Below are 22,481 nucleotides of genomic sequence, written 5' to 3'. Positions count from 1 at the left end.
ATTGAATGTCAGTTAAAACAATGAGTTTGTTGAGAGGTTTAGTGCTGATCAGTTTGTTCCCTTACATACAATTTATGATACAAGAGCGCATCTTATGTCTCAGATGAGGTTGCCAAGAATGTTGCATCCTTTTGCTTTTGTTCTGTAGACTGCATTTCTGTGAGCTAATCAGATATGTGCAAGATTCCCTGCTTTTCAGAGACATTCTAAACAGCCAACTTCAGTGGCAGCCCCTTCAGTCCCAGCAAAAAATGGGGTGTTTTGTTCTGTTTCTAAATATTTGCCACTAGCTGGAGTAATTCCATTCCTTATTTCATGCAGGCCACCACCGAGCTTTCAGATGGCAGCAGCTTTTAGTCACTCGCTTGGGCCTGGGATGAATTCTTAACTGCTACAGTTATGGAGAAATACCATAAGCACATCCACAAGGGCTCTTTTCTGCCTCTCTGAAAAGGTGCCTGCAGTGGGAAAAGAGGAGTGAGGTACTCTGAGAGCCCTTTTGATGCAGGTGATAGCACTGGCTAAGGTTTGAAAGGGGAAATGATCAGGAAGTGTCATGGTGGTGTGAGCAAGGATTGCATCCCTAGGTTTGGACACTGGAGGGTACCTGAAATATGGGTTGTGCATGCCCAGAGTGGACTGAGGTGTCAGGCACTCGTGTGGGCATTTGTGGGATGCAGTCAGTTCAATTCCCAATGCCCTTCCAGCTTGAACTCACCTTGTTTTTTGAAGACCTGGGAATGGGCCACAAGGGGAGAAAGAGCCTCCAGTGGCTTCAGCAAAGCTGCTGTAGCACAGAGCCCCACTTCAGGTTCAGGGCTCTCTTCCCTTGCACAGCATGGCTGGGGCCAACTCCAGCTCAGCCTCCCATGAGCCAGCCCTGACCCCCCTCCCAGCAGCCAGGCCTTTCCTGAGCCCCTGCTCTCCTCATGTCCTGTACAGGGCAGGGTACAGCGGGGCCCTTAGGGCCAGCTCGAGAGGTTTGGCATCTCTTAGGTGACGGAGTGGGTGTGGTGCTGCCAGTGCTGGTGCCCCCACCTGACCTGGCACATGGGCAGAGCCCAGGGGAGGGAACAAGGGAGATGGGCTCACTCCAAGCTGCTTTTTCCTGCCCGTGCCAAGCCATTGCCTTTGGGCTGGCTTGTGTCCCGCCTGCATTGGCTCTGAGTAAATGTTAAACCCTTCGTGGGGCTGCCAAAGGGAAGAGAGTTTGAGGGGGCAGGAAGAAAGGAATGGCAGAGGCTGGATGGCATTTTCCTGGGGCTCTTGCACATCCCCAGGATACCACTACCTGCCAGGAGGCGTTCGCGTGACTTGGAAAAATCACTGGTTTATTGTTGCCCTTTCCAGTTAAATTTCCTTCCCTTGTCAATCCTAGATAAAAGGCTGTATGTTACGGTAGCTCTCAGGATAAAGCCAAAACAGACATGTCAGTCAGCACGAGGAAAACAAGCTGCTGATTTAAGACTGCAGTGCTGAGTACGTGCTCAGCTCAGTTGCGGTATTGATGTCACTTCCAAACAAACCTCCTCAAACTGGGAAATTCTTGTCTTGGAGGAGAAATTCAAAGCCTGGTCAGCCCTCAAAGCTGGCTGAAGTGTAGGGAAATGACTGGGGCTTGCAGAAACGCGTTCCTTGGTCAGAAAGGTAAGTTCTTTGTTCAGTTAAAAAATACAAACACATATTTTAGACTCATAAAGGTGAATATGAGCACACAGTGATAGGAAACGGAGCAGGCTTTATTCACGTGGCAGTGTACAGTCCTCTCTGTTTCCAGGTAAGGGTCATGGATGGTCCAAAAAACTCTTAAATAGCTTTTGCAAATCCATCTATAATTTTCCTATTGAATTCACATGACAGTTGTGAAGACATGATGAAAGTATCTCTAAATATTCTTGAAATCTGTAAATTACTTGTAAGTCATTATTCCTATGAAACTTTTGGAAAGTGAACTTTTCAAATATTTGGAAGTATTAACTTTCACTTCCAGGTAATTTCAGATATCAGCAGCTCTTACAGACAGCAGCTGTTCTGTCAGAAGGCCAGCATTTAATAACTTCTATGGAAATAAATGCTTTAAATGCTGGACAATATTACCTTGCAAAACAAGCACTTTTTCTTTTCAGCAAAGAAAAACCATATATGAACTCAGAACTTAGTACTACAGAGAGGAAATGTGTAACAAGTATTACGTAGGGTGATAAAAGAGTTGGAAAAGCAGAAATCTCTTTAGGGCTAAAACATGAGTTACCAGTCAAAACAGCCCATGCTTTGTGCCACTCTTTCAAGCCCTCCTCTTTCTGTTCCCTCCCCACCCCGCTGTGGGAAATGAAACCCTTTTGATTCTGTCTTCAGCTGTGGGAAATGAAACCCTTTTGATTCTGTCTTCAGCCATTAAAGCAAACACTCATTTGGCACATCCTTTGTTCTCACAGGTATAATGCCCTTCCTCTGGTCCTTGCTGATGATTTCCAGGGGGCACTCATTGTTTCACTTCCTCAAGGTTATATACAATCCTTGAATATCTTCTAGAACTCAGTTGCTGATTTGTCTGTTGGGTTCCATTGTCATTGGCCATCTCATGTTGCAAATATATTGTGCAAAGGACACTCAAGAATATAAAATATTAGAGAACATTCATGTTACGACTAATTGAACCCCTCAAATGTTACTATTTCTCTCTTATGCCAGTGCAAAATGAGCAAGCTTTGCCCTTGAAATGGCATCTTGTGGAGCCAACATGGGCTACTGCAGTTCTGATTTTCAAGGCAGCCTCAGCCACTGCCAATTTCAAAGAGTATGAAGTGACCAGGAGAAAAGTAACAAAAAGAGCAGCATTCCAACAAGCTCCTCTCAGAAATCACAACTTACATGCAAGTTGTGACTTAAATATATGTCAGGTTTTGTTAACATTGTAAAAAATCTGTTCGCAGCAAGTATGAGAAGGTTTAATTATTTTTTTCCCCAGCGTGCTGATAGGAAGCTGAAGACAGTTGCAAGCAGTTGGTTTTCCACCTACTGCCACGGTGGTGGAAATTTATTCCTTCACTTTGCAAGCAAAGCAATCACAAGCAATCAAACTCCATTTGCCTGAAGGAGATCTCAGAGAAGCTGGACAAAGGTTTGCCCCCGATGAGCAGCAGTGTGTTGGTCCTGCTGATTGCACCCCCCGTGGCCACACACCCACAGTCAGGTCTCTCCTCTTCATCCACAGCCTGAGCAGCAGCAAAAGCCTCTCCTGAACAGGCCAACAGAGGGAGAGACTTGTCCTTGGACAAACAGCTCCCATCTCTCTTTGGGCCTAGCCCTGCCTCTGCAGTGGTCTGCAAGGCAGGGAATTCTGCTGGCTCCAGGGGCAGGCTGAAGGTTTTCATTTCTATGGCGTTGCTCCGCTCCATGGGCTGTGGGCAGAAGAAGCTGCAAAAGCCAGAGTGCCTCAGGATGGGCACAAGCTGGGGATGGTCCTTCTCCTCACTCTTGCAGTGGCTGGGGAATGTATCAGTGAAATCTGAGGTAGTTTGGAAATCCACACCAATTCCTAAGATGCAGTGATACATTTTAGGAGAAAAGTTTCCCTTTGTAGTACAACTAAGCTTCTTCCATGTCTGTGTACGGAAATGATACTTCCAGAGGTCATCATTAGGGCTGGAATTTGAAATCCCTCCACCAAAAATCAGCATAGAGTCTTTGCAGGCTATTGAAGCGTGACCTACCACTGGAGGAGGTCCTTGGCTGAAGGTAAGAGAAATCAGCAGTTAAGGGGAGACCAGAAAGAAACTTAGCACTGATTTTAGCTTCTGTTTTCCTTTTGACTCAGAAGGATGACTGCTGAACAGCTGCATTGGGACATCAAAATTACACTGCTGACAGCTGCATCAACGCCTTGCCAACAGCTCTCCCGAGCAAAGCCAACTGGAGCCCCAGGCATGGCAGCAGCACTGCATCCTGATCTGAACAATCCCTGCAATTACCAAGAGGGCATCGTCTCCCTCTCCACCCGCACGCAGTATCAAAGAGTAAGATCAATTCTCTTTCTCTGCTCTTTTAGTGTAACAAATAGAACAGTTTACCTGGTTCTGATGCTGGACCAGCTGCTGCTTCCAAAGTCCCACCTCCACAAGTCCCTCTGCTCAGTGAGCCCCACCAGCCCCCCAAAGAGGTACATGGCTGTGTGATAAACCACTGCCGAGTGGCCGTGCCGTGCTCCGGGACTGCTGCTGTGACAGGGGCTAGAGACACGCAACCACTTCCTTGTATCTGAAACAAAAACACTGATTTATAGATGGATCAAATTTACCCTACCTGAAAAAGGATTTACTTCCTGGAGGAGGTAGCTCTTCAGTGGGAAAATAAGGGTTTCTGCTCTAAGCTTATTAGGAGTTAACATATTAAATTCTGACACTGAAAAAGTGCATTTAAAACAATCAGTTTTGAAATAAACTTTTAATGAAAATGTCAGATGCTGTGTGACAGATGCCATGGAAATTTTATTTACAGAGCAGTTTTTCCTACAGCTTTGTCAGTTCATTGACTCTGATACAGAAAGATACTTTCCTGGCTGTTAGAGGGAAAAAATCAGTCAACAAAAACATTAATTCATTAATGTCTATGCTTATTCTCCCTGTGAGGGAAGGAAGGATAAGATAAACCCATCATTTGTTCCAAAATAGTGACAGAATGGCCATCAGATAACAAGTTATGCATTTAGGAAATCTCTGGGAATCATCTCATTTGCAGTAATCAGTCTGGTAATGAATATGCTAATAAGCTATCTCCTGTCAGGTTTGACTCCCCATGGTCAGTTGGAGATTTGAGATCAAAAGATTACATTAATAGGCTGAAATCAGGGTCCCTGCTGGATCTGAAAGTTTTCAGTAATCCTTGAAGAATTTTAGTAAGTAGTAAATATTCTCCCTGATTTTCAGCTGTAAAACTGGCAAATACTGCAAAATGTATTCCAGTGTAATAGTCTAAGTAATTTCAGCCAGCAATTAATTGAATCTGACAGTTTATCACTAAATGTTGTCAAAGAGAAGCCAAAAAAAACTTAGAGCATTTCTACTGACAAGAATTTTCTTAGCAGAGCAAGCTCTCCTGCTGCAGTTGTTGTTCTACACTGGATCAAAACTTTACCCTGCTTTTTTAACTTACCAAAATGAAATTCCCAAAACTCCTGAGAAATGCCTTTGATGCCAAAGTATCCCCCATAGATGTACATGCTGGAATGGTACACAACTGCACTGTGACCTTTTCTGTTAGCTGGTGCAGAGCTCTAGAACAGTTCAAAAATAAGACAAAAACCTATAAAGTCAAATCAGCAGCAATGTCTGGCTTGGAAATACACCTTTTTTTCACCCACAAATGACCCTGCAGTCCCAAACTTTCTCTTGACTCCTCCATCAGGCAAAGGTAAGCAGTGGTAACTGAGTCACATCTCAAAAAAAAAAAAAAAAAAAAAAGGGTGTAATTTCAAGGTATAGAAGCATTGTGATGATGAAGTTTCAGTAGCAAAAAGAAAATCAATCTCAAAAGACCAAGCCACAAATGCTTCCACTCAGGTTTCAATTAGAAGTGACAGTAACTTGGTGAGTCCACGTGTTCACACTGAAGAATTGAAAAATGCTGCAGCACTTCACGTTCCAAACCGTATTAGCGTGGCTGCCAATCTGTTTTCACAACCCTACTTTTAAAAGCACAGGCTTCACGTATGGTTGCAATATTCCATTTAAAATTAGTTTTCTTGATAAGGATTTCAGAAAAACAGAAGCAGCAGCAAAGGAGAGGACTTAACTTCTTATATAGGACTTAAAATTTAAGAGCAGTATTTTTAAACACTGTTTTGAAGAAGGAAAAAGCCTTAAGTTATTGAAAGTGCAAAGAAATAAAGTACATCCACATGTCTCTGAAGAGCTGAGATTGGAACTGTTTGGGGGAACATATTTCATAGCAATCTGTTTAATCAACAAAGCAACAGGCATTTGATTCACACATTCCCCACTTCCTGGCTCCTTACCTCGGTCTCTGCTGGTTCGTTGCAGCTCTCTGTCCATCTTGCGGAATCTGGGGATTGAGTTAATAAAGCGCAGTTTAGATCCCGCACCACAAGAGGACTCTCCTCCCACAGTAACTGCTCAAATTACACAGCTCATTTTCAAGGAAGTCTCGTCCTGGTGTTTTCTACTGACAAGGCTGAAGAAATCCCGCTAGGACAGCAGCACTGAGAGACTTCAGGAGACACAGTTTGAACAGTTTTCCTCTATCCTTAACTGATACAGAATCACACAGGTGCTGTACTGTATTCCTGTTTCCTAAAGCTGAATTTCATAATGCAGAAGTAACCTGTGGTTTTCATCATTTTCTGAACGTGTAGGAATCCCAGATTTCCCTATGGATGTATGACTGCTTCTGCTTACCACACACACCTTATTATGGCAGACTTATTCTTTCTTGTTCTTTTTCATAGGTCTCTTAAATAGCCCTCAAATAACAGCCAGCAGTCACAGATCTGGGATTACCATGAAGGAGAGGAAATATCAGATAATACAGCACAGAGATACAATGAGAAATCAGTGCAGGCTTGCATTACTTAAAGCTATTCTTGCCAAAAGATTTTAAGTAATAACTATGAAACAGCTAGACACACAACCAGTGTTGAATAACTCATTTCCAATTTCTGCTGGTAAGTACTGTGAGTAATAAGATGCTTTCTCCCTTAAAATATGTTCTGAGGCTTTTGTTTCTTCCAGTAGGTTATCTCAGACAACTGGTGTAAAACACAAAGGAAAGATTGAAAAAACCCCATTGACTTAAAGTTACATAGTGAAGTAGCAAAAGAAGCCAGGAAACTTAAATCTTGGTCTGGCTCAAAAGGAACAGAGCCTCTCTCTCCCCCTTCCCAATCTGACATCAAAATAACAGCTATTGCAGGATTTTCAAAGGGCGAATCCATGGTGTATGACATTGCTATTAAATTCAAATGCTGCACTGTTTTTCTTAGAATACATACTTAAGAGATCCCAAATGTTTGTTCTTAGGAGAAAAAAAAAAAATCCATATTGTAAAATGTTGATGTTAATTTCCCACCTTATTTAATATTTGATTTCTCTTGCTCTAGCTTATGTGTTTCTTCAGTAAAAGTACAAATGAGATATATTTTACTGATCTACTTTCTTCCATAAGAGCTTGGTTTTTAAAATATATGTGGCATTAAAAATAAAAATTAAATAATACATGAATTATCAGGTCTTATGATCAAATAGTAAATGTAAGAAGGAGAGAGGGAGGAATGGAAATTCTGAGACCTTAAAATACATAGAATTTTGCCATAAAATCCTCTCTAATTGAAGTAAGACCTGCATCTCTGATGGCTGAACAGCCTAATTTTGAGGGAAAAATATGCACACAGTTTTACACACCTTACTTGTTGTAAAGCTTAAGGAAGACTCTGTTACAAGCAGCAGAAAACAGTTTGGTTCTCATTATTTATTACTGCCTGTGGAATGTCCCATGGAAAAGACTGGCTATTGTGTATCATACCAATGTCATATATCCAGAGAGGAGTTTTTGCTTGTGTGAAAGCAGAATCCACCATCCCACCAAAAATATACAGGCTGCCCTGCAAAATGCATAAATATTTATCACTTACAGGAAGGTACATAGCATGAAAATAATTTAAAAACAAATCTTAAATGCAAAGGTTGCTATCAGCAAAATTTAGCTAACAATATGAGGATTTTTTAACAATCCAAAAACCACCAACTTTTAATTATTCTCTTTTTGTTCTCTGCCAGTGGGGAACCCTGAAGAACATTCTGCTGTTTAATGGGGACAGTATTTCAGAACTGCTTGTGAGCCTGGGGGAGCTTCAGGGCTGGGAATCTGGAGCTCTCTTGAGGCATTGCTCAGGTATATTGGATTATGCATGTTCAGAGAAATGTTTCATTGTGTGGTAGCTCTTGATATCCTAAATTCTGTCTTCCTCTCACAGGCAGGGTTGTAATTCTTAGTTTGCTTTACTCCCCCGTCCCTCTTCTACGCGAGTTCTGTAGTGAATGTTTATGTGCCGTAGCTGATCATGCAAATGAATTCAGAGCAACTGTTACAACTGCACAGATAAGTCAGAGAAAGTGCTGCCAGGGTCTTTATCTGGTATTACTGCTACTTATTGAGCACTGACTGAGAAAACCAGGGAGCTTCTGCAGAGCTGAATTACTGTAACTCTGTTCAGAAAGATTTCCAAACACAGGTACAGCTACATCCAGAACTGCATCAACACAAAAATGCTTTCTGGGCATAGTATTTCAGTACATAATACCTATGGCATTTTATTGCACTGTATAGGAGGAAATAAAATGTCAGGATGTGGACAATATAATCCTGGTCTACTACCTTATAAGCCACCATTGAATGTTCTTCCAGTTCTTCTGGGCCATCTCTTGAGCAATCCAACATTTCCCATTCATTTTTCACTATAAACCAAAGCTAAAGTTAAGACAGTGGTGCACTCAACACATAAACAGTAGGGAAAAGGTAAAAAGGTGGACTTTGAATGTGGCTGTGCTGCTTAAAATGAAGCATTTTGTTATCTTTCCCCTGTTAAATATATGCATTTTCCTATTTAGCAAACTTAAATATAATAATAATAGTTATATTTAAATATAATAATTGTTACTGCTTGTATTTTAATTGTTACCTACATCAAATCTAGACAATTCCATGAGTATGAACCCCAGCACAATTCTGTTTTATTCCAGTAACAACTGACCAGGGGAAACTATACATCAAGAAAAAAATACAAAGGCTTATATTTGATAGTGCATTGATACTGCAAACCTGCAAGGTATTGTATTCACATGTTTCCTTTGTGCACTTTTATATGCATGAACTATTGCTGTGTTAGGGAGTCAGGAAAGCTCATTGATATCCCTTACTAGAACCAGGATATTTTAAATGACTCAGTATTTCTGGTTGAGGGAAAAAAAAAAAAAAAAAAAAACAACAAAAACAAAAGAAGGAACTGAACTGAAATCAAAACTCTGTGGGACACTTGCAAGACGAGCAAACACCCCCCCATCTGCCCAATGAACAAAAAGCAGTTTATCCAGCCCTGTGACAGAAAGACCTTAAATGAGGACAACCTGTTAAGTACAGAGCATCCTCAATTTCACGATGACTGATGTAGAATCACTTTAATCCTGGCATACAAGAGAAGGGGCCAGCTCACCTGTGTGGTATCTCCAGAAGTCCCTCAGCGTGGTGCTGCCGCCGTGCCCTCCGTAGAGATAAACAAAGCCTCTGCAAACAGCACAGGCGTGCTTGTATCGGTCACACGGACGCGGCTGCTGCGCCTCGGCCGCTCCCCGCGCACCGCGGGCAGCTCTTCCCTGCATGCTGATAACCAGGATCTCATCCAAGGATCAACTTGCAAAGGGCTGCTATGTCAGAGAAGGGTCCCAAAATATCAGGACCTGTTTGGTCGGCAAAAAGACAAAAAAGGAAAAGTCTCCAGTTTATGAAAAAATGTTACTGTGTTTTCTTTTCAATCCCCTCAAAAGCAACATTGGACAACTTTGTCCCTCTGTGATAATACACTAACTTGAGTAAAGCACCTGAAATTCTGACTCCGATTCTTGTACCAGTGAGGCTGGGACAGGAACATTCCTGGAGCTGAAAGTTTTCCAAGGAATATCAGTGAACTGAAATCAGTGAAGCTCCAACACACTACATTTACAATACCATGGTTTCGTCTATATTCACAAATAAAAGAGTACTTTAGACAAACCTGTACTAAAAAAAAATGTGGAAAGAGAGTGAATTTTACAGATGGAAGTAATGCATTAGCAGTTGTCCAGAATTTGTTTAGACTTTTATCTGTAAAGCTGCTGAAATGAGGATGCATCTGGAAAAAAAATGACACCAGCCCTTCCCATGCCACAAGATGTCACTGTGTTCTGTGAAGACATAACTACCAGGAAAACATTCTTCTATTAACCCTCTTCAAAACAGTGGCTTATTTTAACACAGGTTATTTTAGAAAGCACACCCAGAAAGCCCCAAGCATTAGACCAGATTTTGGAATTTGTGTTGATAATGTGTCTGAGATGGCATGTCACCAAATGGAGTGACAAAGTCTCCCAATTCAAAGACTTTTCAGCGGGAGCCAGATTCCAGCTGCATTGAGAACCCAGGATGGATATCGATAGGGAAGAGTCATTTACCTAAGAGTAATGTGTAAGTCCAGGGCTGCACTTAACTTGAGGAAGAACAAAGATTACAGTAAAACAAGCTAGATACAAAAGCTAGTTATATTTCATATTAATATGAAATTATTGTACCTAACTTATCATCCATTAATCTCTAAAATTTACCCTTTTTAAGACTGGAATATATTCAGTGACAAAGAGATGCTAGAGAATCTCTTGCAGCATATTCAGGCAAGATTAGCTACTTCAATTTTGTTGGGTTTTTTTTTAATGCAAACCAGTATTGTAAGCTATTACTGTAGAAACTGAAGTATATTCTTTATATGTTTTCTCTGAAGGAATGCAAAGATGAGTGGCACTAAGGGTGCATTTCTCATGTCCAGGGGAATTAGCAGGTATGAAGTAATGACACATTATAGGTGTCTAAGTCCATAATGCTTTCTGGCATCCCATTGAAAAAAGAAAAGCAGCTGAAGGCATGAAACAGGGATTATCTCCCTAACTCTGCCAAGCTTCTGAGCAACCACAGCCAAATCATTCACTTCCACAACTAAATGGGGACAGTCTTTTCCTTAGTATAACACTTCAAATTTGCTGATGCAGTGCACTGTAACAATGCCAAGGTATTACTGCTATTGATATGATTAACTCTGAAAATGCTGATAGGTCACTAATACTTTACAAAGGTAAAACAGGCTTGTCCCTTGCTGTTTGTGGTTTCTTTCTCAGTTATAAAGCTGGTTATTCTTCTTCCTACATATTTCTGCTTGTTTTTCTTCCTCCAAGCCTTGCCTCCTGTTGTACAAACATTCAGAGATGATGACAGCCCTGATTTCATAGAACAGATTAGCAACAAAGTCCTGTCCAGTTGTTTATCTAGCCCAGCTGAACTCTTGCAAGGCAGGCCAGCAGGATGGGATAACAAAAGGCCAAGCAGGCATGAACTGAATGGGTGTCACCTCCCAGTTACACCTTTTCAGCATCACTGGCCCTTGTGAATCTTGGCTGTTTACTCTCAGCTGAAGCATTCTTGGAAGCAGACCTGCAATCCCAAACAATGAGTTAACTGCTCCACTTCAGAGCTGGGGAAAAAACCCCACCAAGTTAATAATGAATCTTGCCTTTCATCACTGGTATTTTAAATTGCAAACTTGACTCCTGGATTGCCTGTCTGCAGAACCCAACCCACCAGAGTTCATCTACTGTCAACCTGAGCAGTCCCATTTCCAAAAAAAAAGCTGCTCCTCTTCTGAGAACAATGTCACTGAGCCTTGTCCTCTATATCCTGCACCACTGACCTCAGTTTCAACTTGATACAATATCAGTTATCCAATAGGAAGCTCTGACTTCAGAAAAAAAAATCAAAAAAAAAAAACCTCTGAACATTTTTATTCAACTTTTTTTTTCCCCAAAACAGCTGTAGCACACACAAAAATGTCTGCCTCTCTCCAAAGTCTTCTGCCATTCCATTCTAAAAATAGCTCCTGTGCAATCAATCCCAATTGTTAAAGGGCTGGAGGAGCTGAGTGGAGGGCCTGGAGAGCTGCAATTAGTGCAGTAACTATAGCACTGACTGTGTATCAATTAATGGTGCCCCACTACTGTTTCATAATACAAATAATTCAGGAAATGTAGCAAGACAGGAATTACTTCAGGAAATGTAGTTTATATGTTCATTATATAATTATTTATATTTCTGATAGATGTGGTTTCTCAGACAAATGATTTATTTATTTAAAGTATTGCTTAAATAGATCTTCATTAAAGCTTTTTTCTATCTTGGCCCCTTGATTAATTTCCATCTGTTTTCAATACACTCAGAAAAGTTTCATTTTTAAAATGATCAAGCTTTTTGGAATATAATGTGATATGAAACCACTCATATGGGGAGGGGCCCAAGTAGGAAATCCTGTTCTGTTTTGGGGCTTTTTTGTTAATGACCCAGTTTTCTGAACTCAAGCCTTGAGCCTTTCCAGACAGAACACTGCATTTTCTCACTAGGCAACTTGATGTTTTACTACTTTTCAAAAATAATAACAGATCTTCCCATTTGTACTTATCCCAGAAACCTTGGCTCTAGAGGTGGTTTTATTGTAAGTCTTGTTCTAATGGGACTGCCTGCATGAATGAGGAAACTCTGGAGACTTGCAAGGCCCTTACAAAGTTTTAGAAACAAACCCAACTTGTTTAGAATAGAGAAAAAGGCTTTTTTTCAGTATATCATGTTTACTTGCAATGCTTCACTATGTGTGGTAAATCTAGTATCCTCTGGTTTGCTATTTTATTTTTTCCTAAACTCAAGAGAACCTGAACTGTTTCTGTGGTGGTTTTTTTTTTTTTTTTTCTTTTGGTTTGGGTTTTTTTTTCAAAATACAGGAAGTAATTTTCAGAGATGCTCAGCTTCAGAGTTTCAACCTGAAAATGTGAATGGCTCTAGGACTGTTGGGTGTCTGTGACAGTTCTGTGTTATTAGCATTGTGTACTGAAATAGGGGCCTGGCTTTGCCACGTGTTGTAAGACATGCAATTGCCACATGACTGAGCTTACAAGTGCAGGAGTTAAGACAAAAGGAAGGAAACAGAAAGAGGTATTGCTTCTTACAGGGAGAAGCTGAAGGACAGAAGGAGGGTTTGTAAAATGACAAATCAAAGCAGAAGACGTGGGATGTGGCTCCATCCTGATTTCAGGGTTCAGAAGAAAGACAGGTATTTTCAAGTAAAACAATAACAAACCTGTTGTCTGAATAAAGCTTAGAGCAGATATCTAAAAACTGACAGAAAAACTGGACAGCTTTTATTTGAATAACTCTTAGTTGAATTTTAACAAGTTTAGGGCAGTATTTGTAAGCATGATCACTGCTATATGTCAGTGCTCCAAAATGCTTTTTGACATGAACAGGTATTTTAGAGGGGGCAACTCCTCTGAAACAGCATATATTGCAGCTTCTACAGCATGTTCTATTATATGTTATAAAACATATAATCACAGTTTCTCTACGCTGTAAGGCTCTGTATGTAACAGCACCGAGGGCATTGGCACCATCACTGCACAACAGAGAGAACACCATCAATCTCTCCCAGAGAAAAGCTCACTGCCTCTTTCTGGAGCTCTGCAGGCAAGAGACTGCTTTTCTTTAATTCAGATCACATTAATATTAAAGCTTTAATTTTAGAAGTTCATAATAAATTTATGTATGTGTATCATTGCAAAATTACAATTTGCAAACAATTTGTCTTTTTTTTTCTAGAAGCTTTCACCCAAGAATGAAAATCCTTTAGATGTTACTGTTTTGTAACACTATTTAATCTCTGTTACAAAGTGAATTCTTAAGTAGTAATAAATTAACTGATTAAATAAATATAAATATATGCAGTTGTATTTTCTATATGCTAGGTATTTCTTATTTTTAAGTAAACAAATTTATCACACACAAAAAAACAAACTTGGTTTAGAATAATACAGTAAATATTTCATCTATTTCCTAAATATGGTGGAGGAGGAGTATCTGGAAAAAAGAAATTCAGTATTTTAAATATTTCTGGGGTCGTTACATTTTTATATATACTTCTAGCATATGAATCAGAAAATTGCCTTTTCCACTGTATTTAAATATGATTTATGGAAAGATGGAAGTGAATACATTTTTCCCACCTTAGTTTCCTTAGTAAATTAAAATTTCATTTGCTGGGGATTTTGTTTGGTTTTTGTTTGTTAGTTGTTTGATAGTTTGGTGTTTTTTTAAAGAATGGGTTTTTTTATAAACTAAAAATTAGAATATATAGTTTTGATTAGTAGACCTCTCCAGGTAATCGGTTAATTACAATTTACATTTGCAATTAATCATTTAACTGCATCTCAATTTTGAATGAAGTTTCTGAGAGCTTCCCTAAATACACATCCATGGGTGGCACAAGTATAGCATGTTATGGATATATAAATTCAGGGTAGCAGTCATGTCTGATCAAAAGTTTATGCTCATACTCAATATGTGTATGGGTTTCATTTATTTATGGTCCTTAACAGGATATTCACTTCAGGAACCTAATCTGCTTTTTAAATCTTATTTAGGGTCCTGTTGGTGACTCCACCCGTGGGCAGAACTCGGTCTCTGTTGTGGTCTCAGCACAACAGAGAATGGAATGGACACCCTGACTGTGAAGTGTTGCTGCAGCAGGGCAGCTCTGCAGAAATTACCCAAGACAAACAGGTGATTTTGCATCTTCTAGGTATGACAGAGGGAGGAAATACAGTTCCTGGTCCTCAGGCTTTATGAGAAAAGAAATGAGAAATTCCCACCATGTTCTCAGGGCAGTCTTAAGATATATTTGGCCTTTTAGCCTTTCCTTGGAAGTAATTTGTACTGTCACCACTGGAGCAGGTCATTTCAATGCACAGGTCATCACCCTTCCCCCAGAAATAGCAGTTCTCAGTGTTCCTAGAAGGCATCATTTTGGGATTTCACAAAAACTAAGTAGCTGGATTCTTTCAAGGTACAGTAGGCAGGTCCCCTGGAGATTGAATGTAATAAATCTGTCCTTAGGTGTGACTGAATGCATCTTCTTGACAGCTTGTGAGCTGCTGCTGAAGTAACTTCAAAATACTTTATTTCCTAAGGGAGACTCTACTCACACTAATTCACAAAATTTTCTAGGTTAGGAAGAAAGACTCTGGTTGACAAAGGAGTCAGTGGCTGCTCAGCCTGTCTAGTCTCCTCAGGCATGAATTAAGGTACTAGAGTATATGCCTGACAGCTGAGAGTCTGGCAGTGAAAAACTGTTATCTTCCATTAAAACCAAAAAGTAGGCATTGAATTTTACTTGGTTGCTCTTTATATCCCCTGACTGAGGAAAAGAGGCATCTAATAAAACACTCAGTCACACTTAAAACTTAATGCCACACTTCATGGAAGATAGACATTGTGTTTTTCTTGTCCCCGTGACATTTTGCCCTTAGACAAACATGCAGCAATGAGATAGAGAAGACATACAAGGTTATGAGAATAACAGAAGCTGTAGCTTGAAGAAATATGAAGGAGGAAAGAAAGGGCATTTGGCAATCAGAAAAATAAAAAGTTCAAGCTGGCAGATACTAAAACATCTAGATATCCTGTTAGAATCAGTATGAATTTAGATTATTCTGTATGGGAGAAGTCATGAGAGACTCGTGTGAGAAAAACTCAGATGGCACAACTGGAATGACTGTCAGTCATGACTGGGGAAAAAGTTGAGCACAAAAAGATCATTTATGGGGAGATGAATTTACACCGTCAGGTGAAAGATGGTTGCATAAAAACATGATATAATTGCAGAGCTGAAATAGATTGCATAGCGAGGAATAGCTGCATTTTAGTCTGGCAAGGAAAACAAAGGTGTCAGCTGACAAACAGTAATAATAACTGTTATGGTTCACTATAACAGTGATGCCAACAGTTACTGGGCTGCACCATCAAATGGAAAAAAACGAAACCCACATCATTTCAATATATAAAAGAGACAGAAAGCATATGAGTAACTTTACACATACACATTGTCGCTCCAAATTCAAATGGAATTACTCATGTGAATAAAACCACTGATATGCATGAGCCTGCACAATGTAGCCTAGATACCAGAGCAAAAGAAGGACCAACTCTTTTGTCAGAAGCTTGAAAAAATGTTTTGCAAGCTGTTTTCATATTCAGACTCCAAATGACAGGGTCCGTTTTGGACTGGAGTCCAGCCTTCTGAAAAATTCTCACTCCCAGCTGACATGGTCCAGTATTCATCCCAAGCCAGATGCACTTTGGCTTGGGTTTTGGATGGTTGCATTTCTTTGTTTGTCTTTTGCTCGATAGAAGGCATTTTGTGCTTTATGCTCTTTGACTGTGGAAAAGGGAATGAGCAAAAAGAGGGTGGTGAATCTCCTAAACTGGAAGCAGGCAGCAAGAGCTCTGGCAATTCCTACCACAGACCTCCTGCGCAGCATCGCGGAAGCGGCAGGTCCCTGTCCCCAGCGGTCTCCTGGCTGCTGAGCGCTGAGGGCCCTTCCTTCCTTTCATGCGCTTTGTTTCTTTTCGTACCTTTGAGTGAAAGCGACTTTGTGCCCAGCTGCACACAGCCCCGCTGCGGCTCGCACGGCCAGGCTGTGCCGCTGGGCGTGCATGAGCGCTGCTCAGTGCCCCCAGCGCCTTCCCTCCGCGCCCCTTCTCCCCCTGCGGCCCGGGCGCTGCTCCTCAGCGGGCTCCGGGCTGGCTCTGGCTGCTGCAGGTGCCCCCGCTGGCGGGCAGGCCTCAGCGCCCTCTCCTCTGATCCCCACCACGGCTGGGCTTGTCCCCACCGAGACGGGGGCAGGGAAAAGAAAAGAAGGAAAAACACTCTCGTGAGCCGGCATGTGGCAGGGGTGCACCAAGCCTGGCCGCGCCCGCTGCCGCCCCTCGGGCCCGCCCCAGGCACTGAGCCCGGCGGGGCAGCACCGATCGTCGGCCGCAGCCGCGGGCGGGAGGGGCGCGCCCGTCCCGCACGGCCTGGAGCCCGCGGCAGCGACCCCCGCCTCCCGGGGGCAGCAGCACCCACCCTCCCCGGCCTTACCCTCCCCTCCCCTGCCGCGGGCGGCGGGGCCGGCGGCGAGCCCGGGGCGGGCGGAGGCGCGGCCACTGCCCGGAGCTTGCGCGGCGCCGCCGGGGCCGCTCGGGGCCGCTCGCCCCGCGGGTGGGACGCGCTCGGGGCCGGGCGGGCGGGTCCCTGCGGTCCGGGCACGGCCAGAGCGGCGCCGCGGCGGGGAGGCTGAGCCGAGGATGCGCGGGATGCTGCGGGCTGCGTTCCTTGCGGGAGGAACGTCGCGTAGTCGTTAACTGCCCTGTTAGTAATGGGGAAAGCGCAGAATCTCGTTTCTGGCCTGAACGCAGCCAGAAACAAACATCTCTTTAACTGTGGGGTTTTTTCCTGTGGTAGCGGCTGTGGGAAGGGGGAGGACGGAGAGAGGTGTTTGTGGTGTGCTCCGTTTCAAGCCCTTTCAAGTCAGCGTTCAGCTCAAAGATCCCTTTGCACGCCTTTCAGTGAGCCGCAGCCCCAGCGCTTGCTTGGACCTGTGTCCTTGGCTTTCCGTTCGGCTGCCGCCGGCTTGCTTTTTTGCCTTTTTCTCGTTTACAGCTACATAAGGCTTCAGAAAACAGGAATGAAACTCCCCCACCCACACGTGCATCTATTTTCCATGCTGACATATTTCCCTGCTTTGAGGCGGAGGCTAAAGCTTTCCCCTTAGTATTGTTCCTAAAAAAAGAGTTAACTTAGGTAGCTGCAAGTGAAGGCCGACAGATAGACGGAGTCCGTAGCAATGCAAAACATATGGTGTGGACTAAATACATAATGCGAATACATTTGATTTTAATATATTATATATAATATATCTGACTATAGTAGTGATGTGTGCTTCTGAATTTTTTCATTCTAGAAGTCAGGTGTTACTGAGAGGCCAGTCGAGAGCTACAATGCAGCATTTTCTCCAGCCTTAATTGTGTTCTCCTAGGGATTAAAAAAAACACCAACAACCCAACAACAAAACCCAAACCCCAAACCAATCCCACACATATTTCATAAAAAGAACTCTGAGATCATTAGCTAACATTTGGAAGTCCCTCAAATTAACATGCATGAAGGACTGTGGCCAAACTCCCACTGGCTCCCATAAAAGCAGTAATCAGTCCTTCAAGTAAGATTCTCCACAAAATAACACCCAGAAGCCCCTGCAGAAAGGATTGCCAATCTCACCATCTGACTAGATTAAAAACAGCAGTAACAATGTGATAATTGACAGAAGAAACTTCCCTGACAAGGAATGAATCAGTGTTTATTTTTAGCCTTTCCCCCAAAAGGCTTTATTTAAATGAAAGATTAGCTAATTATTTCCGTCGTCGTATTGTCCACGCTAGAAACAGGAGGTGGCAGATCTGCACTTGTCTTTGGCTCTTCCTTTGAGGTCTGCACCCTGGAAGGGTTAGATTTTGCCAGTTATCTTTTCATTTCCAGTCTGATCAAATATGAACAGTATGGTTTCACTAAATTTAGACACCCCCCAATCAATTTTTGTTTCCTGAGTAGAAAGCCCCAGCAAAGGTGTCAGAAAATGGAAATTGTGATTGTGTCCATATCCCACCTTTGCTCATAGCTTCTCTTGCCAGCAAGTCATTAATCCTGTTGCTGCAACTGCCCACTGCAGCCTTTTGCACTGACAGAGCACTTGCATTCCAAGAAGATAATTTCCTTTCCCTGTGTACAGGAGCCAGCAGTAAAATTTTATCTAGGAGAAAGCAGCTTACCTAAGAAAAGACTAGCAAAATATTTGTTCTGTTTTATTGGACAAATGTGAGGAAACTGTATCAATCCCATAGACACCAAGTAGTATCTGTGTTTCTGATAATAAGCATTTGGGTTCTGTTTTTTTTGAAGGGAGGAGGTTTTTTTCTGATTTTTTTTTCCCTTACATTTTTATCTGTTTTTTTTTTTTTTTTTTTTTTTTTTTTTTTTGTTATTGACTTAACTGCAGTGGAATTAAGACACATAAATTACTCACTGTTTCATTCCACCACATATCCATAATATGATGATTCCTACAAAGCACACAAAGAGCTGATTTACCAGTCTCTCACTTTCCTTGTCTCAAAGCAATTGTACCACACGAAATTCATAAGTCAAATCACATTAATTTTAGTCCTGGAGAATGAGTCTCATTTTCAGCATTTGAGTCTTTATTCTTCATTGCAAAATGTTTGTGTATATTTTCTTTTCCACACCTGTTAATATTTCATACAATTTTGAATATGACTACTTTGGCTAGACCAATTCTAGGTAAAATAGTTTATTTGTACTGATTTAGTGTATACTTTTTCATTCTTGAACAGAGTGAAATGTGAAGGAGAAGTAAATGATCATAAAAACATGAAATTCTCAGTTTTATGTGCACCCCACTGATCTCTTTCAGAAGTTAGAGGGAGAAACTCCACTGTTGTTTTGCTTTTAGGAGCAGCCTAAACCTTCAGCATCTCATTTCACATGTTACTGCTAAAGATGCATCAAAATGGAATTTTTCCTAGAAAGAAAAGTATTGTTTTTCCTCTTTCTGCATCTCCTAAGGAGACCTGGCAGAAATGGATGCTCATTGGGATGAGCTCTGCCGTGCAAGTATTAACGACAATGGTGCCTTCACAACCCCAGGTAACTCAATTCCTGTTTGATGCCTATGATGCTAATGGAAACATTGTATGAAATTATTTAATCTGTGGGCAATCAGGCCAAACAAATTCATGAATCATTCATAATCATTCCTACACATCTGCATTGCAAGATACAGTTAAGTACAAAGGAAAACATTACAGATGGGGGGAGGGTGAAACAGAGAATAAGGTAGATCAGTACAACTGGCATGAAATACATGGGGTTTTAACCAGAATTTATTTTATTGGCTACAGGCTAAGTCCAAAAAATAAATGTTTAGAACAGAATTTGAGTTCTTAAATCTAAAACAGAGATGGTGGAAAAACCCCAGTGATCTGTATCTGACCTTGCATCACGCCTAGATTCCCAAACCACGTTTCCTGTTTATACAGGAGCAATATTCTGCTGGATAGAGCCTCTCTGTGTGCCTAGATCTGCACCAGTTCAACAGGGCTGAGCAGCTTGGCACTCTTTCATATCTCAGCTCAATCAGGAACTAAAAGCTTTGTGTTGCTTCATTCAGTTCCCCAGAGAGGCTCAGTTCAAGAGGTAATCCTCAAACCTCTCTAAAGGATGCCAATCAGACTGAGTCTTGACAACTGGAGCTGTACCTGTTCCTTCTAAAAGACATTTCTGTGATCTACTAGAGCAGGTAAAGCATTTATCCAGGAAGTGGAAGGTCTGAGTTCAGGGCCTGTTCTTTGCAGATCAGAGATACCAGGAGCAATATTGATGTCTGGGTAAGTATTCACATGAAACCAGCCTCAAAGCTTGATCACTCACAGTCTCAGCTCCATCCCCTGCACAGGGCACTCCAGAGCAGGTGATGAAGTACAAGGATGCTTAAATGAGCACTGTTGTGTTCCTCTCAGATCTGACTAATGCCATGCCAGCAGAGGGGGCTGAAAAGTAGCTGAGAGGGTGGTGGTAGTAGCTCTGAATATAGCTGTGCCAGGGGCCTCCCCCTTCATCACGTTCCTGCTCTTAGGGAAGCAAAAATCTACATACATCTAAACTATTTCAATACAGAAAACTGATTTTTTTTTTAAAGAGATAAGTTATCAATTTTTAACAGATGTTAAAAATTTTAATGTTTCTCTCAGCCTAGCAATAGCTACTCAGGAGTTTGAATTTGCAGCTATCAAGTTTGTAGATACAAGCAGCACTGGCTGCTGGTCAGCTCTCTGGGAGTGCTTTCAGTAATACAGGTTTGGGAATTACCACTGGATGGCAATCTTGTGCCACAGAGGCTGTAACCACCTGTGGTTTTATTTGGCTGCAAACAGACGTTTTTTAAAGACTTCCACTTCTTCCAAATACCATCACAGAGTTACTCCATGTATGGCATTTAGTTTAATTTAGAGTTGCACCAGCATAGCTGGGACAAGAATATGAACCAGATGTTGAGAAGTGATATTTTGACTGTTAATTCAATTATTAAAGTTTGGAACAATTTATGAGACATAAATACAAGGAGCAAGAGTAGAGGCTCTGCCATGAAAGACCAAGAGCACCCAGCATCAGTTCTTCTGCATTATTACAATCTACACTAAATTCTAATCACTGACCTTTAATGCTTTGTTACAAGCCAGTGGTTTTGCTCTTAAGACTGCTGTATTATACACAGTATTTGAAGGTACAAAAAATTTTTACTATGGCTGGCTTAAAACAAGAAGTTACCTTAGTTCTGAAAGTCAACATTTGAAGTCTTTGTTTTAAAGTTTCCAGTGTATGTATTTAAAATGTTTGGAGAGTGTTTCAATAATTTCTAATCCCAAATATTATGTTTTTATTTTGAAATATTTGAATAATAGCTCATTTTTTTTCACATATAATAATAATAATTGTGTAAAAGTCAACATTTTTTCAGAAAGTGTTTAGGTTTTTTGAAAAGGAATCAATTTTGGACTGAATCTGCATTGTTAAAAAGTGGTGATTTTTTTCTGCTTCCTAGTGGAATAGAATCCTATTCCCAATAACTCTTTAGTAAAGATAACCCATTTGGTTTAATGCTCTCTGTGCATGTTGTGTATCAATGGGGTGTATGGGAGAACACCAAGAAATTACTGCAAGTACATTTGTACATCAGAGAAATATCTTCCTTAAATTTGTGCTTCTGCTCCTTTTCTGTTGGTACTGATGGTGACACCTCTTTCCCATTAAGAGCTTCAGTTCCCCAGCCCCAGACTTCACAGTACTCTAAACATCAGGAATATCTGACAAGTTCAAGAACTCCTTCAGTAAAGTCATCTTCTCTACCTTCACTTTCACCAAAACTATCACGAGAGCTGGTAACCAATTTAAGCTGAGGTGTTTTCTATTTTGGGGCTGGTAGCATATCTCTGGTTTCAGCCAGGGAAGGAAGTGCTCAGAGCTTTATCACAGCCAGATCTTGTGATTTACTTGGCATAACTGGAAGAAGGAAACTATGTAAATATGGGCTAAAGCTTATTCTTGGGAAATGCACAGTTCCATGGACTTCAGATCTTTAATGTATATTTTTAGTTATTCCTTGCTGTCACTTCTGTTCTCTATTTGTGGTATGAGAATAATAACCCACAAATTCTGTGATGCTTGTCAGAAGATTTCCTTCCATGGGCTAAGTGTACTCAGAGGCAAACCTGTCAGGCTCAGGGTAAGAATCATTCAGCACGCCTTTCCTTCCCTCCCTGGTTTTTAATTCTAAATTAAGAATTGACTGTAATGGCTGAATAACACAGCAACTTGAATATACTCAGAGAATAGGCTGGAAACTATTGTATTCTCACATTTCTGCCCTTCTGTCTTTACACTTGATGCTGGGACTTAGAGCATTCCCAGCTGACAGGATAGTCTGCAATTCCAATTCACCTGTGTCTCACCCACTTTGGTGTATGTACCCTTGCCATTCACTGAATAGCTGATAGTTAATTTAATTTTTAAAGTCTATTTTGTGGCAATTCCTCAGGTCTGTGTTCTTGTTTGTGGTTTCTATGTATTAGCTATTGTAGGTATTGGTAGTTGAGAGAGATGCTCTTAAAGAAAAGTTACAAGCTCTAGGAAGCATAAGTGGAGAACTGAGATCCAGGGAAATAAAGGGATTTGCCCAAGG

At 41.3% G+C, this 22,481-nt stretch overlaps 1 protein-coding gene and 2 long non-coding RNA genes across 4 annotated transcripts; 1 reads left to right on the top strand and 2 right to left on the bottom strand.

Annotated features, from left to right (window-relative positions):
* Positions 1-1,721: 1,721 nt before the first annotated feature.
* On the bottom strand, positions 1,722-9,459 carry LOC132330437 (leucine-zipper-like transcriptional regulator 1 homolog). Its single transcript, XM_059852763.1, has 7 exons — positions 9,224-9,459; positions 8,389-8,468; positions 7,537-7,615; positions 6,014-6,060; positions 5,152-5,272; positions 4,071-4,257; positions 1,722-3,732 (listed from the first exon to the last, which is right to left on the bottom strand). Exons 1-7 carry the CDS (start codon positions 9,387-9,389, stop codon positions 3,066-3,068), a joined length of 1,347 nt encoding a protein of 448 aa, XP_059708746.1. The 5' UTR covers positions 9,390-9,459; the 3' UTR covers positions 1,722-3,065.
* LOC132330439 (uncharacterized) lies at positions 6,000-12,908 on the top strand. Of its 2 annotated transcripts, XR_009487303.1 has the most exons (5): positions 6,000-6,285; positions 6,464-6,679; positions 7,791-7,905; positions 8,754-8,839; positions 12,806-12,908. It is a non-coding gene; the product is annotated as an uncharacterized LOC132330439 (long non-coding RNA). The 2 variants fall into 2 exon arrangements; XR_009487304.1 differs by having other exon boundaries at positions 6,000-6,679.
* A 2,925-nt stretch (positions 12,909-15,833) lies between these two features.
* LOC132330441 (uncharacterized) lies at positions 15,834-16,833 on the bottom strand. The gene is made up of 2 exons (XR_009487305.1): positions 16,769-16,833; positions 15,834-16,260 (listed from the first exon to the last, which is right to left on the bottom strand). It is a non-coding gene; the product is annotated as an uncharacterized LOC132330441 (long non-coding RNA).
* Between the last annotated feature and the right edge of the window lie 5,648 nt (positions 16,834-22,481).

Source organism: Haemorhous mexicanus, chromosome 8 (genome assembly GCF_027477595.1).
Source record: "Haemorhous mexicanus isolate bHaeMex1 chromosome 8, bHaeMex1.pri, whole genome shotgun sequence".
NCBI classification, from domain to species: Eukaryota; Metazoa; Chordata; class Aves; order Passeriformes; family Fringillidae; genus Haemorhous; species Haemorhous mexicanus.
Note: the sequence above shows the minus strand (reverse complement) of the source record. Positions and strands in the feature narration are given on the sequence as shown.

Excerpts from the sequence above, each read along its gene's own strand:
- LOC132330437 (XM_059852763.1), bottom strand. The coding sequence starts at position 9,389 with ATGCAGGGAAGAGCTGCCCGCGGTGCGCGGGGAGCGGCCGAGGCGCAG. Across the intron at positions 8,469-9,223 it reads CTTCTGGAGATACCACACAG|TGAAAAATGAATGGGAAATG; the intron begins GTGAGCTGGCCC and ends TTTGGTTTATAG. Across the intron at positions 6,061-7,536 it reads TCTCTGGATATATGACATTG|ATTCCGCAAGATGGACAGAG; the intron begins GTATGATACACA and ends CTCAATCCCCAG.